At 46.7% G+C, this 13,649-nt stretch overlaps 1 protein-coding gene across 2 annotated transcripts; it reads left to right on the forward strand.

Moving 5' to 3' along the window:
* The first annotated feature begins 262 nt into the window (after positions 1-262).
* On the forward strand, positions 263-12,908 carry LOC135295823 (L-threonine 3-dehydrogenase, mitochondrial-like). 2 transcript variants are annotated; one of them, XM_064411578.1, is made up of 10 exons: positions 263-345; positions 2,742-2,853; positions 5,127-5,328; positions 5,658-5,700; positions 6,829-6,899; positions 7,421-7,570; positions 7,892-8,064; positions 9,002-9,092; positions 9,538-9,807; positions 10,021-12,908. In XM_064411578.1, the coding sequence occupies exons 3-10, from the start codon at positions 5,145-5,147 to the stop codon at positions 10,158-10,160; spliced, it is 1,122 nt and encodes a 373-aa protein (XP_064267648.1). In that variant the 5' UTR covers positions 263-345; positions 2,742-2,853; positions 5,127-5,144; the 3' UTR covers positions 10,161-12,908. The 2 variants fall into 2 exon arrangements, with proteins under 2 accessions (XP_064267648.1, XP_064267649.1); XM_064411579.1 differs by lacking the exon at positions 263-345 and adding an exon at positions 1,633-1,812.
* The last annotated feature ends 741 nt before the right edge of the window (positions 12,909-13,649 follow it).

Below are 13,649 nucleotides of genomic sequence, written 5' to 3' on the forward strand. Positions count from 1 at the left end.
AGGGTGGGGAGGCCCTGGCACAGGGTGCCCAGAGAAGCCGTGGCTGCCCCATCCCTGGCACTGCTCCAGGCTAAGCTGGACAGGGCTTGTAGAACCCTGGGATGGTGGAAGGTGTCCCTGCCCACGGCAGGGGATGGGCTGAGCTGCAATGTCCCCTGTCCCCCGCTCTCCCCGTGTCGCGGTGTCCCCGCGCCGGGCACCGCCCGCCCTCAGCTCCGGCCCCTCACGGCGGGTGACATCACGCCCGTGTGACGTCACCGCCCAATCCCCTGGGCGGCCGCCGCTGACGTCAGGCCGCGAGCGGCCCCGGCTGAGGGACGGGACGGCGGCGGCGGCAGGAGCGCGGTGAGCGCGGGGATGGACCGGACCGGACCGGGATGGGATGGGATCTGCCGGGCTGTGGGGGTCCGGTTCTGGGGGATGTGGGATCGCGGGGCCGCCCCGCTGCCGGCGCGACCGAATGAATGGGGTGGGGGAGGGGCGGCTTCCCCCGGCACCGCGCTGTCCCCTCCTTTGGGGACACCTTGGGGACACTCCGGGACCGGGGGAGGCGGTTCGGTGCTCGGGGCGCTTTGGTGCCTCACCGCAGACTCGCTGCGGGCGGGTTTTGTTGCGCCCCTCAGCCGCCCCGGCTCCTTGGTTGCATCAGCGAGGCTGTGCCGGTGAAGCGCCGGGGAACCGGGAATGGTTCGGGATGGAACGGGCTTTAAAGATCCTCCCGTTCCAACCCGTGCCGTGAGCAGGGACACCTTCCACTATCCCAGGCTGCTCCAAGTCCCGTCCAGCCTGGCCTTGGGCACTTCCAGGGATCCAGGGGCAGCCACAGCTTCTCTGCAAGCTGTGCCGGGTCCTCTCCATGCTCACAGCCAAGAATTCCTTCCCAATACCCCATCTAAATCTACTTTTTTATGTTTAAAGCTGCTACCCCCTTGTCCCTCCATGCCTTCTCCCAAGTCCCTCTCCAGCTCTCCTGGAGCCCCTTTAGGCTCTGGAAGGTCTCCCTGGATCCTTCTCTTCTCCGGGTGAACACCCCCAGCTCTCCCAGCCTGGCTCCAGCCCTTGGAGCATCTCCGTGGATTCCTCTGGACTTGCTCCAGCCGCTCCACACGTTCTGCTGCTGGATCCCAGATCTGGAGGCAGCTCTGTATGTGGGGTCTCACCTGTGAGGGGCAGAATCCCCCCTCCCCTGCTGCCCACTCTGCCCAGGATACTCTGGACATTCTGGACCAATTTTCCTTCCAGGAAGTTTCACGCTGTTCAGCAGCTGCGTAATCTCCCCCTTTTTTTTTCTTTTTTTTTTTTTTCTTTTTTTTTTTTTTTCTGTTTATTTTTGGTGGCTGAGGTCAGGCAGGTCCCTCACGGCTCGGGCTGACGTCTCCTCTTGGCGGGCTCCGCGAGGGGCTCGGCCTCATCCCGGGCCGTGCGTCACCCCTGGGACAGGAGCCGTGCGTGTGTGTCAAGGTTATCCCAGCCCAGCTTGGCCAGCAGCTCCCTGCCAGAGGGAACAGCTCCAGCCTGGACACCCTGGCACAGTCCCCCCTGCCAGGGGACACCGGCGGGGACGCAGCGTCCCAGCTTGGGGGAGGTGTCGAAGCAGAGGAATTGCCAGCAGGGAATGTGAGATGCATTTGTGTCCAGCTATCCAGGCAGAAGTTGCTGGAGTTGAGCTGAGAGTATCCCTTAGTTGTTGCAGCTTGAGTGCTCCCAAACTCAGGGATCTGATGGAGTTTCCACTTGGCAGCACTTGGGCACCAGAGAGGCTTTCCTGTGGGCAGAGTGGCTTGTGCTTCATCTTCTGGATGCCCAAGGAAGGTGCTGCCTTTCTCCTCAAGCTCTTGATACAGTTGGGAAAATTAGAGGAGCTTCCCAATGCATAAGCAAATCTGCAGGTCTGAAGGAGAAACTGTGGGGTTTGGAGCCAGCTGGGAGTTGAGAACTTGGAGCTCAGTGCATTGCTGTGGACCGTGTTCCTGAGGAGGTGGTTGGGAATCTTTGAGATCCTGTGCCCTGCAGAGTCCCTTCATTTTCTTAGAAAGTTCTGGATTCTTTGGTTTAGCTCCCTGGAGGGGTATCCTGTGGCATCCCAGCAGCTGTGCAGCCCCAGAAATCCTGTGGGAACTCTGGGGTTTGGTTTGACCTCTCTTCTCTCCCTCTCTCCCATTTTCTCTAAAGCTTGCAGTGGGACTTTCCTGAAAAAGCCCATGACTTTCTTATCTTTCTTATCACCGTGGCATTCTAATAATAACTAATTTACAAGAACTGCTGGTTTCCATAAGCATTTTTGACTTTTATGTGAGCAACAGGTGTTGCTGCTTATGTAACACATTGGAAACCTCGCAGAGGATCAGCAGCTGGCAGTTCACTCACTAAATGTCATTTTATTAATGTGTCTCTTTTTTTCTTCTTTATTCCCTCTTTTCCCTCTCCCAGTGCTTTAATCTTCTTACAAACCCCAGAAATTTCCTGCTATCCCAGGCAGATTACCGTTCATTGAAACATGTGTTTGCTTTCTACTAATCTTTTTGCACTGCCACTAATTAATTTAAACTCTATCCTTCAGCCATGACCCGAGGCTGGCTGGTTCTGGGACTTTGAGGAGCTGCTTGTGCACCTTCAGAGCCCTTTCCCTCCCTATCCCAAACTTCCAGGCATTTCAAAATCAAGCAGGAGAGAACAGTGAAATCCCTGGCTGCTGCTGCTGCTCTCACACGCACTTTTTTTTGGTTTTTTTTTTCCTTAAGGTGTGGGACAACTCCTACTCTCTGCCAGGTTTTGATTGGCTTTCCAAAGAGGCAGTGTCCTATAAATTGCCTTCTCTGCTCTGCTTCTGCCTTATCGCCAGCTGAGGCCCAGGTGAGTACAGGAGAGGGAAAATTCCAGCTGCAATTCCATTGCCTAATCCTTGAAATTGCCTTTGGCTATTGGTTTAAATTACTGGGGTGGGGGAAATAACTTTGATGTTTCAGGATAAAACTTCCTCATTTTGCTAACACTTTAATATCAGTTTGAGTTGATAAATGAGATCAGGGACTGAGAAACTATTCAGAAGGGGATGTGGGAAGGGGTTTGGAAATATATTGTGGAATCATGGAATGGTTTGGGTTGGAAGGGACCTTAAAGCTCATCCTGTTTCTTGTGCAAGGACACCTTCCACTATAAATTGTATCTATATATTATATAGGTAATTTTTTTCTCTTCAGTTCCCAACAGAACAGAAGTATTCCCCTTTGGAATAGTGAAATCCCAAACTATAAAAATATAAAATATTTTATATCCCCAAATATAAAAAAATAAAATATTTCTATATTTGGGGATATAAAATTTAGTTATTTCACATCAGTTAATTTTTTTTTGTATGTGTTCAGAGCTGTTAACTCCTGGAAGTTATTTAAGGTGGAAAATTTGGATCTAGGAGAATGGGCTTTCCTCTAGGAGTTGCTTTTGCAAGTTAATCACTGTGTAGGGCTGACTTCAGCTACTTGGGGAAGTGTTTTTAAGGCATAATATTGATTTCTTTATATATCTGTGCATTTATGGCAACTTTAATAGACAGTCACAGCTGGTTTTTTCCCCCCTTTGTATTTGAAATAGAAATAAATGCCGTCAGTGGAGGTTTTTGCAGCAGCTCTGCTGCCTGGCTGTTTCAGTGCCTGGTGTAAAATACATTTACTGTTCTGAGTCAGACTTGGGAGTAAATTCTTAGCTTAAGCCTTTGTGGTTTCACTCCAGGTATGTTTGGAAAAACCAGTCCAGTCACTGGGAAACCAATTTTAGTCACAGCCAACTTTTGTTTGTACTTTGCAAAGCTCAAAATGCCTTTTCAAGTACTTGGAGTGGAAATTTTTTGTCACACAGACCAGTGAGTCTCTCTCAGTGCTGGAAGATTTTATTCTTCAGTGCTGAAATAGGAAGGGGTCATCATGAGAGCTGGTGCCTGGCTCTGTGTTCAGATGGAATTTGGATATTTCCAAGGATGGGCACTCCCATCACCTCTCTGGGCATCTCAGACCAAGTCTTTTTGATCACTTCAAATGTATTTTTTTAATAATGCAGTTTTATGGGGCTGTCTTACTAGGCAATATTTAGCAAATCTGTATTTAAATAGCAGAACTCCCTCAAGTACCAGAACATTCTCAGTCAGGTGACTTAAGAAGTGAAAGGAACACCCACATTAATCACTTGTTTGCTTTTCTCTGCAACTGGAATTCATCTGCAGCAATGAACTGCTGCAATTTCTTGTGGAGAGCTTCCATCTGCCTGACTCTCCTTTTTAGAATATATGCCCCAAGAAAGGATTTGACAGGGTAACCCCATCAGGCAGGCTTGAAATATGCTTTCATCTGGGAATTTACGTATTCTAGGTATTGGGAAATACTTAAAAAATGTTCCGAGGAGATAAGGAAAAGATGAATGGTTGTGCCTTGAGGATTTGATTTGAGAGAATTAAATTTGCACCACAGAAACGAGCACTTGTGGCTGCAGGTGTCATTTATTTGGGGTAGTTTGCATTTCCTTCCGCAATATGAAAGATTTGGGGAGCAAGAACCCAAACTTGAATGCAGCACAGAGTAAATTATAATTATGTGAAATAATTAGGACATTTTCCTGAGGCCTGGCTAAGCCCTGCCACTCCTCTGTTTGCTTTCTGGGTACCATCCATCCTGAGTGTTAAATGAGAGTAAATCTCCCTTTTTTTTCCAAGGTATTTCCTGCTGCCTCCTTGGCTCAGCTGCTCTTGCTGATGCAATCCTGAGGAGTTTTGCTTATACACAGCAGCCTGCAAGACTTTCACTCCAAACGTGGCATCACAGCAGCTTTGTTCTAGTCTATATTTATCCTTAAAATCACAGTTTGGAGTGATGTTTTAAAAAAAGGTTTAAACTTGAGCTTTACAGTGTTCTCCCTGTCCATTTTTCTGGGCTGTGGATATTTTCCCTGAGCTCATTCCAGGGAATACATTACCTCTGCTCATGTTACATCCCAGGCTGCTTTCAGCCCTTGCTTGGCACAATCCCCCAGCCCTGGGATGGCATCAAATTCCTCCTTATCCTGCAGACTTTTCTGGGGGAATGTTTTAAAATGGGGTTGAATCACTCGTGACTCATCTTTTGTCTCTCTCCTCGCAGCACACCTGAAAGGGGAAGATGCCAATCGTCAGGAACCTGGGCAGAGCTGCCAGCCAGCTGCTGCAGAGCTCTGGCTGTGGCTGTGGGGTGTCCCTCGTGCCCGTCCGGGCCATCGGGGTGTCCCCACGCCAGGTGGCCTCCGACGCCAGCTTCCACTCGGTGACATTCTCCGAGTCGGATCATCCCCGGGTGCTAATCACAGGTCAGCATTCCTGGCACGGCTGGGTTCCTGCCTCTCAGCTGAGCTTTCCCACTGCTCTCCTCCCTCCCCAAACTGCACAGTTCTGGAAGCAAAAATACCCCAAATATCCTGGTATTGGGATGATCTTTCCCATCGGGCGGTAAGATCGGAGTCCCGTGTGAACTTTCCTATTTTAATTCCAAAACTCTTCTAAAACCAGTTCCTTGAGAAAAAAAATGTAAAAGCTTCCTGACTCGCTGAGAAAATCATACTAATTCTTGATGTGATACAGATAATAATGGAATTCTGCATTGTGACCCCCCACTTTTCCTCTGATTTTTGTCTCTTAGGTGGTCTTGGCCAGCTCGGGGTGGGACTTGCAAAGCTGCTGAGGTGAGTCACCATTCCCTGGCTTGCTGTGAGTGACAAATTCCAGCTTTAGGCATCACTTCTAGGAGCAATAACTGTCTGTAAAGTTGTTTATGAAAGAAATCCTATTTTTCAAATGCTGGTTTTTCCTCTTAGCTTTGTAAATAATGTTAATGGCTGGTCTTGATGATCTTAAAGGTCTTTTCTTTAATGATTCTTAATGATTCTATAATTAAATTTTCACCATCATTTTATTTGTCCCTCCTGTGCTTGCTGTGGATTCCTGACGTATTTTCTGTGTGTCCATTGATCACAATTCCCAAAATAGCAGGATTTTGTCTGAGGGACTGTCTGCTGAGTTGTTTGCTCCCAGCTAAATGGGAGTATCCAGAGTCTGAACCCTCAGAGTTTTCCTTCTTTTTCCTCTCCTTTTCCCCACCTCAAGCACAGTTACCTCCTCTTTTTTATGGCATCTTTTCAAGAAGTGTGAAATGCTCCAAGAGCTCTCCCTGATCCATGTCCTTGTCCATATCCAGCTCAGCTCCAGTTTATCATTTGCTCACAGTCTTTGCTGGAGGGAATTTAGACCAAGACAAAAGTAAGCAGACTCACTGCACTCAACCCTGTGGCAGTTTGAACATTTTCTACCATTTCTGTGATATATTTTAAAATTATCCAAATAATGGGAGGCCAGAATGTTCTCCAATGCCCCCAGATCTGCTCTCTCCAACAGCCTTGTGTTGATTAGCACAAGGTCACAATTTCCCTATTTTCTTTGCTTAGCTGGTATAAAACTGCAGCTACAAAAATCCCAGTGGCTTTTTGTTGTCTGCAGGGGAGTAAATTATCCCTGTGTAAAATTTTCAGTAAAAAAAGTGTAGGAAAGTCTCTTTTCCCAACATATTTTCACATCCTAAAAAATTTCTCTATCCTTATGCAGATCTTGACTGCTACTAGAAGTATTTTATCATTTTTAAGATGCTATGTTGATATTTAAAGAATTTTTGAGGGATTTTTTTGTTTAGTGTAGTAATTGATTTTATTGTGGAAAATACTGTTCATCTGCTATCGTTCCTGCAAAACAAAATAGCAATTGATGGATTATCTCAAAAAGCTGTGGACTCACTGTTCCCTGTGGGTATTTTTACACAGGAAACGCTTTGGAAAGAACAATGTGATCTTGTCTGACATTAGAAAGCCTGCAGATAATGTTTTTTATAGTGGTAAGTGACCGGGGAAGCACATGGAAGAAAAAAACTTTGACTTTACCTCTGATGTTCATAAACTAATTATCAGTGATAAGTGGATTACACTGACAAGCTGCTGTTCAAACCTTCTGCATAATGCCTCCCTGCTTTCAAATCTTGCCAAGATGTTGGTTTCTTCTCTTATTCCCTTTTCCTAAATATCTCTTTGCATTTTTTCACTGCTGCTGTGCCACTTTACTGACTCGAATAGCTTTTTGAAGCACCTTGTGCTCCTGCTGTAAAAAGAGGTGCTTTTATTCTTCTGGAGGGAAAAGTTGGAAATGAAACTTGTGCTTTGTTTTTACATGCTCAGGGAATTTTTACCATGAGGTGGATATAGAGCAGGATTTTGGACTCTTTGATTTTTAGTGGAAACTTGTGAAAATTTTTCCTCAACCTCGCTGTTTAGTGATGTATTTAGGTGGTAGAAACAGCAGCCTGAGCTTCATGCAGAACCTTCCTGACGTCCAATTTCCCACTGCTCCCACCTCCCCCAGGCCCTTTCATCTTCGCGGACATCTTGGACTACAAGAACCTGCGGGAGATCGTGGTGAACAACCGCATCACGTGGCTGTTCCACTACAGCGCCCTGCTCAGCGCCGTGGGAGAGGCCAACGTGCCCCTGGCCAGGGCTGTCAACATCACTGGTGGGTGCTTAAAGCTGGGCCAGGGCAGCTTTGGGTTGGAGAGCAGGGAAAGGTTCTTCCCCCAGAGGGTGTCGGGTACTGGAACAGCTCCCCAGGGAATGGTGGCATTCCCAAGGCTGCCAGAGCTCCAGGAGTGTTTGGACAATGCTCACAGGGTGGGATTGTTGGGGGTCTGTGCAGGGCCAGGAGTTGGACTAGGTCATCTTGATGGGTGCCTTTCAGCTAAGAATATTCTGTAATTCCCACAATCGCTTGAGAAAGCAGAAATGTTCTGATAAATCCTGTTGGTTTGTGTTTTGTTTTTTTTTTTTTTTTTCCCAGGTTTACACAATGTTCTGGATATTGCAGCTGAGCACAATTTGAGGCTCTTTGTTCCAAGCACCATTGGAGCCTTTGGACCCACCTCTCCTCGAGATCCAACTCCTGATCTCTGCATTCAGAGACCAAGGACCATCTATGGAGTCTCCAAGGTCCATGCTGAGCTCATGGGAGAAGTGAGAATTTTTCATTTTATTCATTTCCTGAAAGGTCTGGTAGAACTTTGCTGAAACAGCTTTCCCAAAGAAGCTGTGGCTGCCCCATCCATGGTAGTATCCAAGGCCAGGTTGGACAGGGCTTGGAGCAACTTGGGATGGTGGAAGGTGTCCCTGTCCTTGGCAGGGGTTGGAATGTTCTTTAAGGTCTCTTCTAACCCAAGCCATTCCATGATTCTATGATTGGAACTTCATTGCTTTTGTAAGATTCCTCACTCATTCTTTCCCCCATTTTTCCTTCCTTCAGACATTACTACTCAGCAATAGCCTGAGGCAGCTCTGAAGGTCAAATATCTTTTGAGTTTTGTTGGGAAAAGCACAAAGCATGGGAAGCTGGCAAACAGCTGACTTTCAGTGTCATTTCTTGCCCTGTTTTTATGGCTTTGGCCTCTGTGCCAATGTGAATGGCACTGCAGAAAGAACACAAAGCCTTGTGACAGCAGGTACACAATGATGACTTTTTGCTCCTCCTCTACAAAAAAAGACTTTGACTTTAAAGTCTTGGGAGTCTGCACATGCACAGTTTCTCTTTTGGCTTTGTAGTTATTTATAAACAACATTTTAAAAGCTGATAATTTTTATACAATTTCCAGGTCTGAGGACTGTATTATCCAGTCTCACAAACTGGGGAGTGTTCAGTTTCTGAACATTGTAGACCCTACATGAGTAGCATGACAATCCATGTCAAAGATCAAAGGTCTACTGATGTGGATGTGAGCTGGAAAAGCAGGGAGATCAGCTGCCAGGCAGGGAATGGGGATTGTTCAGTAATTCCTTTCCTTTCACCCCTGTCCTGGGACAGCTGAAGGTTCATCCTGTGTCAGATTTTTCCTGTGAAATCAGTGGGTGTGTGACCAGCTCTTGGTGTGTAACTCTGTGTTTCTGCCCCCCTCCCCAGTACTACCACTACCGCTATGGCCTGGACTTCCGCTGCCTCAGGTATCCAGGGATTATCTCTGCTGATTCCCAGCCTGGGGGGGGAACAACTGGTGAGTGACTGGTGTGTGACAAGAGGGCTGGGGAGGGCTTTGCACAGGGACATGGAATGATAGGACAAGGGGGAATGGCTTCCCACTGCCAGAGGGCAGGGATGGATGGGATATTGGGAAGAAAGTCTTCCCTGTGAAGGTGGTGAGGGCCTGGCACACGGTGCCCAGAGAAGCTGTGGCTTCCTCATCCCTGGAAATATTCAAGACCAGGTTCAATGGGGTTTGGAGCAGCCTGGGATAGCGAGTGGCATCCCTTCCCATGGCAGGGGATTGGAGCTTGATGATCTTTAATCTCCCAACCCAAATCACTTTGCGATTTCATGATGAATATCACACAGTCCTGCTGCCAGATTTGAGACAGGCGACTTTGGGGTTGGTCTGAGGTTTGTTGACTGTTATGAAGTGCACAACACAGATCATACACATCCATTATCCTCTTTCCCAGATTATGCTGTCCAGATTTTCCATGATGCCATAAAGACTGGCAAATTCAAGTGTTACCTGAGGCCAGACACCCGGCTGCCCATGATGTACATCGATGACTGCCTGAAAGCCACGCTGGAGATCATGGAAGCCCCTGCAGAAGCCCTGACCATGAGGACCTACAACATCAGTGCCATGAGCTTCACTCCTGAGGAGCTGGCCCAGGAGGTGCAGAAGTATGTCCCTGAGCTCCAGATGACCTACAACGTGGATCAAGTCAGGCAGGCCATAGGTTAGTATTTTCCCTGGCAACAGGTAGGAAAAAAACATAATCAGGGGTGAAATAAAGTCTCTTTGCTTTTTAGGAACTGACAAATTGCTCCTGTGCAGTTCAAGTCTTATGGTTCAAAATTCAGCTGTAGTAGTGATGAAACATCTCAAAGTTCAGAGAGATTTTTCCTAAACCTCACCTTTCTTGGTTCTTTTTCTTTTTTTTCCCCTGCAGCTGACAGCTGGCCCATGAACTTTGACGACAGCAACGCCCGCAGGGACTGGGGTTGGAAACATGATTATGACCTCCCTGAGCTGGTGACCACCATGTTTAGCTACCTTGGGTCTGACTCTAGGGTTGCCCAAGCTAACTGAAATGACTTCAGATGTTTCCAGATTTCCACAGAGGACCAGGAAGAAATGGCTGAATTTTAGTTTTTAATTTTCTGAGTCTTAGAGCATGTCAGTTACCAATTTTTGTAAGTAGTGACAGAGTTGGGCAGAAATGTCCTGTAGCTGGAATGTCCTTTAGATAAACAACAGCACTGGGTGCTGTCCCCAAACACAGCACTGCTGACAAACACAGAGTTCTTTAACTTAGGGAAAAACACCAAAATAACACTTATTCCTGGCTGGTGGCTCTCCAATCATTCCTGCCTCTTCCTTGGCAAACAATGTGGGATAGCATTGTCCAACCTGGCCTTTCAGGCATATCCCAAAAAGTGAACGATAGGTTTTGTTTTTTCCTGGTGGAGGATGTTAGGTTGCAGCAAGTTTTACTCTTTGCTTATAAAAGAGACATCACAAGAGCTGTTTCATGTTTCCAAATTGCAGGGGGTTGTTGCAATTCTAGTTTGAAATCAAACTTTGCTCAATAGCTCCTATTTATAGCTCCTATTTATATCTCTCTTCAGTGCTGTCTAAGCATACATTTTCTATACCTAGGGCATACATAGTAGCATTTTTATGATGCTGCTTATAAATGTGAAGTGGAATAGGACTTGAATTCTCATCATGCTTTAAAAAAACCAGGGTTTACAAGCAAAGCTTTGTCCTGTTCTCTGCAAGTGCTGCTGCCTTCAGTGCAGCCTCAGAGGGAGAGCTGAAATCCCAAGAGCTGTTCCATGGATGTGAGTCTGGGTGGGATTTCAGGGAGGCCAAGCCTCTGGCTGGGGTTTTTAGCAGTACTTTTGGGTTCTCCCAGTTGTTTGGAGTCCCTGGAACAAGTTTTAAAGGTGGGCTGAGGATGGAGCCTTACTGTAGAGTCGGGTCAGCCTTGGAAATCTTTCCTGTTCACCCCATTTTCCACGTGCACTGTGTTTGGAGATGCTGTTTATATGTAACTCATACCCTTTTATTCTTCAGAGAGGGACCCAGAAGCTGAAACCATCTTCTAGCTACAGCTAAGGGCTGTTCTGCTTGTTGAGTTTCAGGCACAGGAGATTCTGGGATGAACAAGGGAGTTTTAGTAGATGTGTGAGAGGAAGAGGTGTCAGTTCAAAAGCTACTTAGGAGACTTCAGGAAATGACAAACTGGAGAGAGAGGACAGTCATTGTAGGTAAAATATCAGTTTCCAAGGATGTGAGTCTGAGTTGTCAGCTACTCCAGCTGAGAAACAGCCTCTGGGAGCTTTGGACTTTTATTTTTTTCAAAGAAAAAATACCTTTCATTTTCAAAATGACTGGAAATTCCCTACAGGAAGCTCCCTTCTTTTTTTTTTTTTGTCTTGTATACTCCAGTAGTGTGTGTAGGTAAAAACATTCATGTTTTTGGGGGGTTTTTTTGTTGTTTTTTTTTTTGTTTTTGTTTTTTTTGCCTACAACTTGTTTGCTCTGTTTTCTGTGTTGGTGCTTTGGTGGTTGTGAGTCTGTTGTGTTCTCTGTAACCCTGCCATGATCAGACTTTTGTCTCTTTGTGCAGGAGTTCTCCTGCAGGGAATATGTTTCCTCACAAAAGTAACCTTCCAGTGAAGATTCTGTGGTGAAACCCAGTTATTTGAAACATTTGTTACACTTGTATCTCTTGGTTTTGTATGTATTTTATCCTTTCATCTGTGGGCAAAGTAGGAATTTCCCAGGTATTTAAGCTCAAGGGTCGTGGCTGTTACTGAAACATTTTTATATTGTTTACATTGCTGAAAGGACAAATTTTTAAACTTTGGCCACTTTGTGACTCTCACGTATCTCAAGTGTAATTTTTGGCCCAGTGGGCCGGTGAAGTCAGCCTTCCCTTCACACCCTCTGAGGAGAGACTGGCTGGGCTTTGTCCTCTGCACAAAAGGATGGGATCCAGACTGGATGATCTCCCAGGGACCTGGAGCCAGCAGGTGAAGGGCTGGGAAGGAGCTGAAGTGTCTTGTCCACTCCTCAGTGCCTCTGTTCCACCTTCAGGAAGTGTAAAATAAAGAGTTGTTGATGGGTCTCACTCCATGTCCTTATGTCACTCAGAGTCCTGGGGTCTGATCCCCTCACCCTCATTCCCAGCTCCAGTTTAACTGGAGTCAACAAGAGTGAGGAGCAGGAATGTTCTTTCTTCTGGAACACTGTCCTTGGTGGTGGAATTACACAAAAGCCTTGGAACAGGTGTCACAGCAAAGGTGAAATTCAAACCTATGGCATTTTGAACACAGTTTTGGTTTTCCTGCCAAGGTGTGACTGGCCTCATTTAGGAGCAGCCATTTAAGCAACTTAATTTTTTAAAAATCTGAAATGAACTATGTTCCTGTAGAGAGTGGTCTGAAGAAAACTGTGGTGACAATCAGGGAATGTTATTAAATGTGTCTGCAAGGTCTGTGTCCAGTTTGAAATTCTCATTTTCAATCTCACCAATGATCTGTATATTTTTCCCCCCATATTTTCCACATTAACTTCTCTTGTAATGATGTCACAATTTTTTTTTCTGTATTAAACCAACTTGATGTGATGCAAAATATCTACCTTTTTCTACCAATTGGAGGTTTGATTTCTGGGCAGAGACTTCCATCATGACACTTGAGCACTGTGGCTGTTAAATTACCTATTCAGGACAAAAAAAAAAGTTTAGAAAAATGTTGTTAAGAATATTTTTTCAACTATTGTTAGTTGTGGGTGATGCCTACTTTAATAAAATCCTATGCAGATGGATCCTGGTTTTGTCATCCTTGGTTGGAGCAGGTGAGAGCTGTGCTGGGGGCTCCAGGAGAGCTGGAGAGGGACTTGGGACAAGGCATGGAGGGACAGAACACAGGGAATGGCTTCCCACTGCCAGAAGGCAAGGATAGATGGGATATCGGGAAGGAATTCCTGGTTCCTCCTCCTCACTCTGCTTTGGACACTGGCTACTTCTGCTTTTTCCTGGTCTTCTTGGGGTTCAGCACTTTGAGCTGACTCAGGTGATCCCAGAAATGTCCTGGGATTGTATTTCTGATCCCAGAAATGTCCTTGTAGATCCAAATTGGGGGTGTCCACTTGGAGAAGGCTCCAGGGAGATCTCAGAGCCTAAAGGGGCTCCAGGAGAGCTGGAGAGGGACTGGGGACAAGGGATGGAGGGACAGGACACAGGGAATGACTTCTCACTGCCAGAGGGCAGGGATGGATGGGATATTGAGAAGGAATTCCTGGCTGTGAGGGTGGGAAGGCCCTGTTGGGTCCCTGTTTCTGTGTATGAGCAGGTCCTGCCTCCAGGTGTTGCACAACCTGTGATGGGTCAGCAGGAGAAGCTTAGATGACACTCATAACTCCCCACAGCCCCACCCTGCCTCCTTAATCCATGGATAAACCCTCGCTGCAGGTGAAATGGGGCCTTGCCCTCCTCCCACACCTCGGCTTTCCAACCATGGGAACCTCTGGTGGGGAGAACATTCCTCCTGACCAGAGTTCAGTGAC

Source organism: Passer domesticus, chromosome 3 (genome assembly GCF_036417665.1).
Source record: "Passer domesticus isolate bPasDom1 chromosome 3, bPasDom1.hap1, whole genome shotgun sequence".
Classification (NCBI taxonomy): domain Eukaryota; kingdom Metazoa; phylum Chordata; class Aves; order Passeriformes; family Passeridae; genus Passer; species Passer domesticus.

What these genes read in the sequence shown, in the direction of transcription:
- LOC135295823 (XM_064411578.1), top strand. Translation starts at nt 5,145, where the DNA reads ATGCCAATCGTCAGGAACCTGGGCAGAGCTGCCAGCCAGCTGCTGCAG. An exon ending in GGACTTGCAAAGCTGCTGAG is followed by an intron (nt 5,701 to 6,828) that starts GTGAGTCACCAT and finishes ATTTTTACACAG; the next exon opens with GAAACGCTTTGGAAAGAACA. An exon ending in TCAAGTCAGGCAGGCCATAG is followed by an intron (nt 9,808 to 10,020) that starts GTTAGTATTTTC and finishes TTTCCCCTGCAG; the next exon opens with CTGACAGCTGGCCCATGAAC.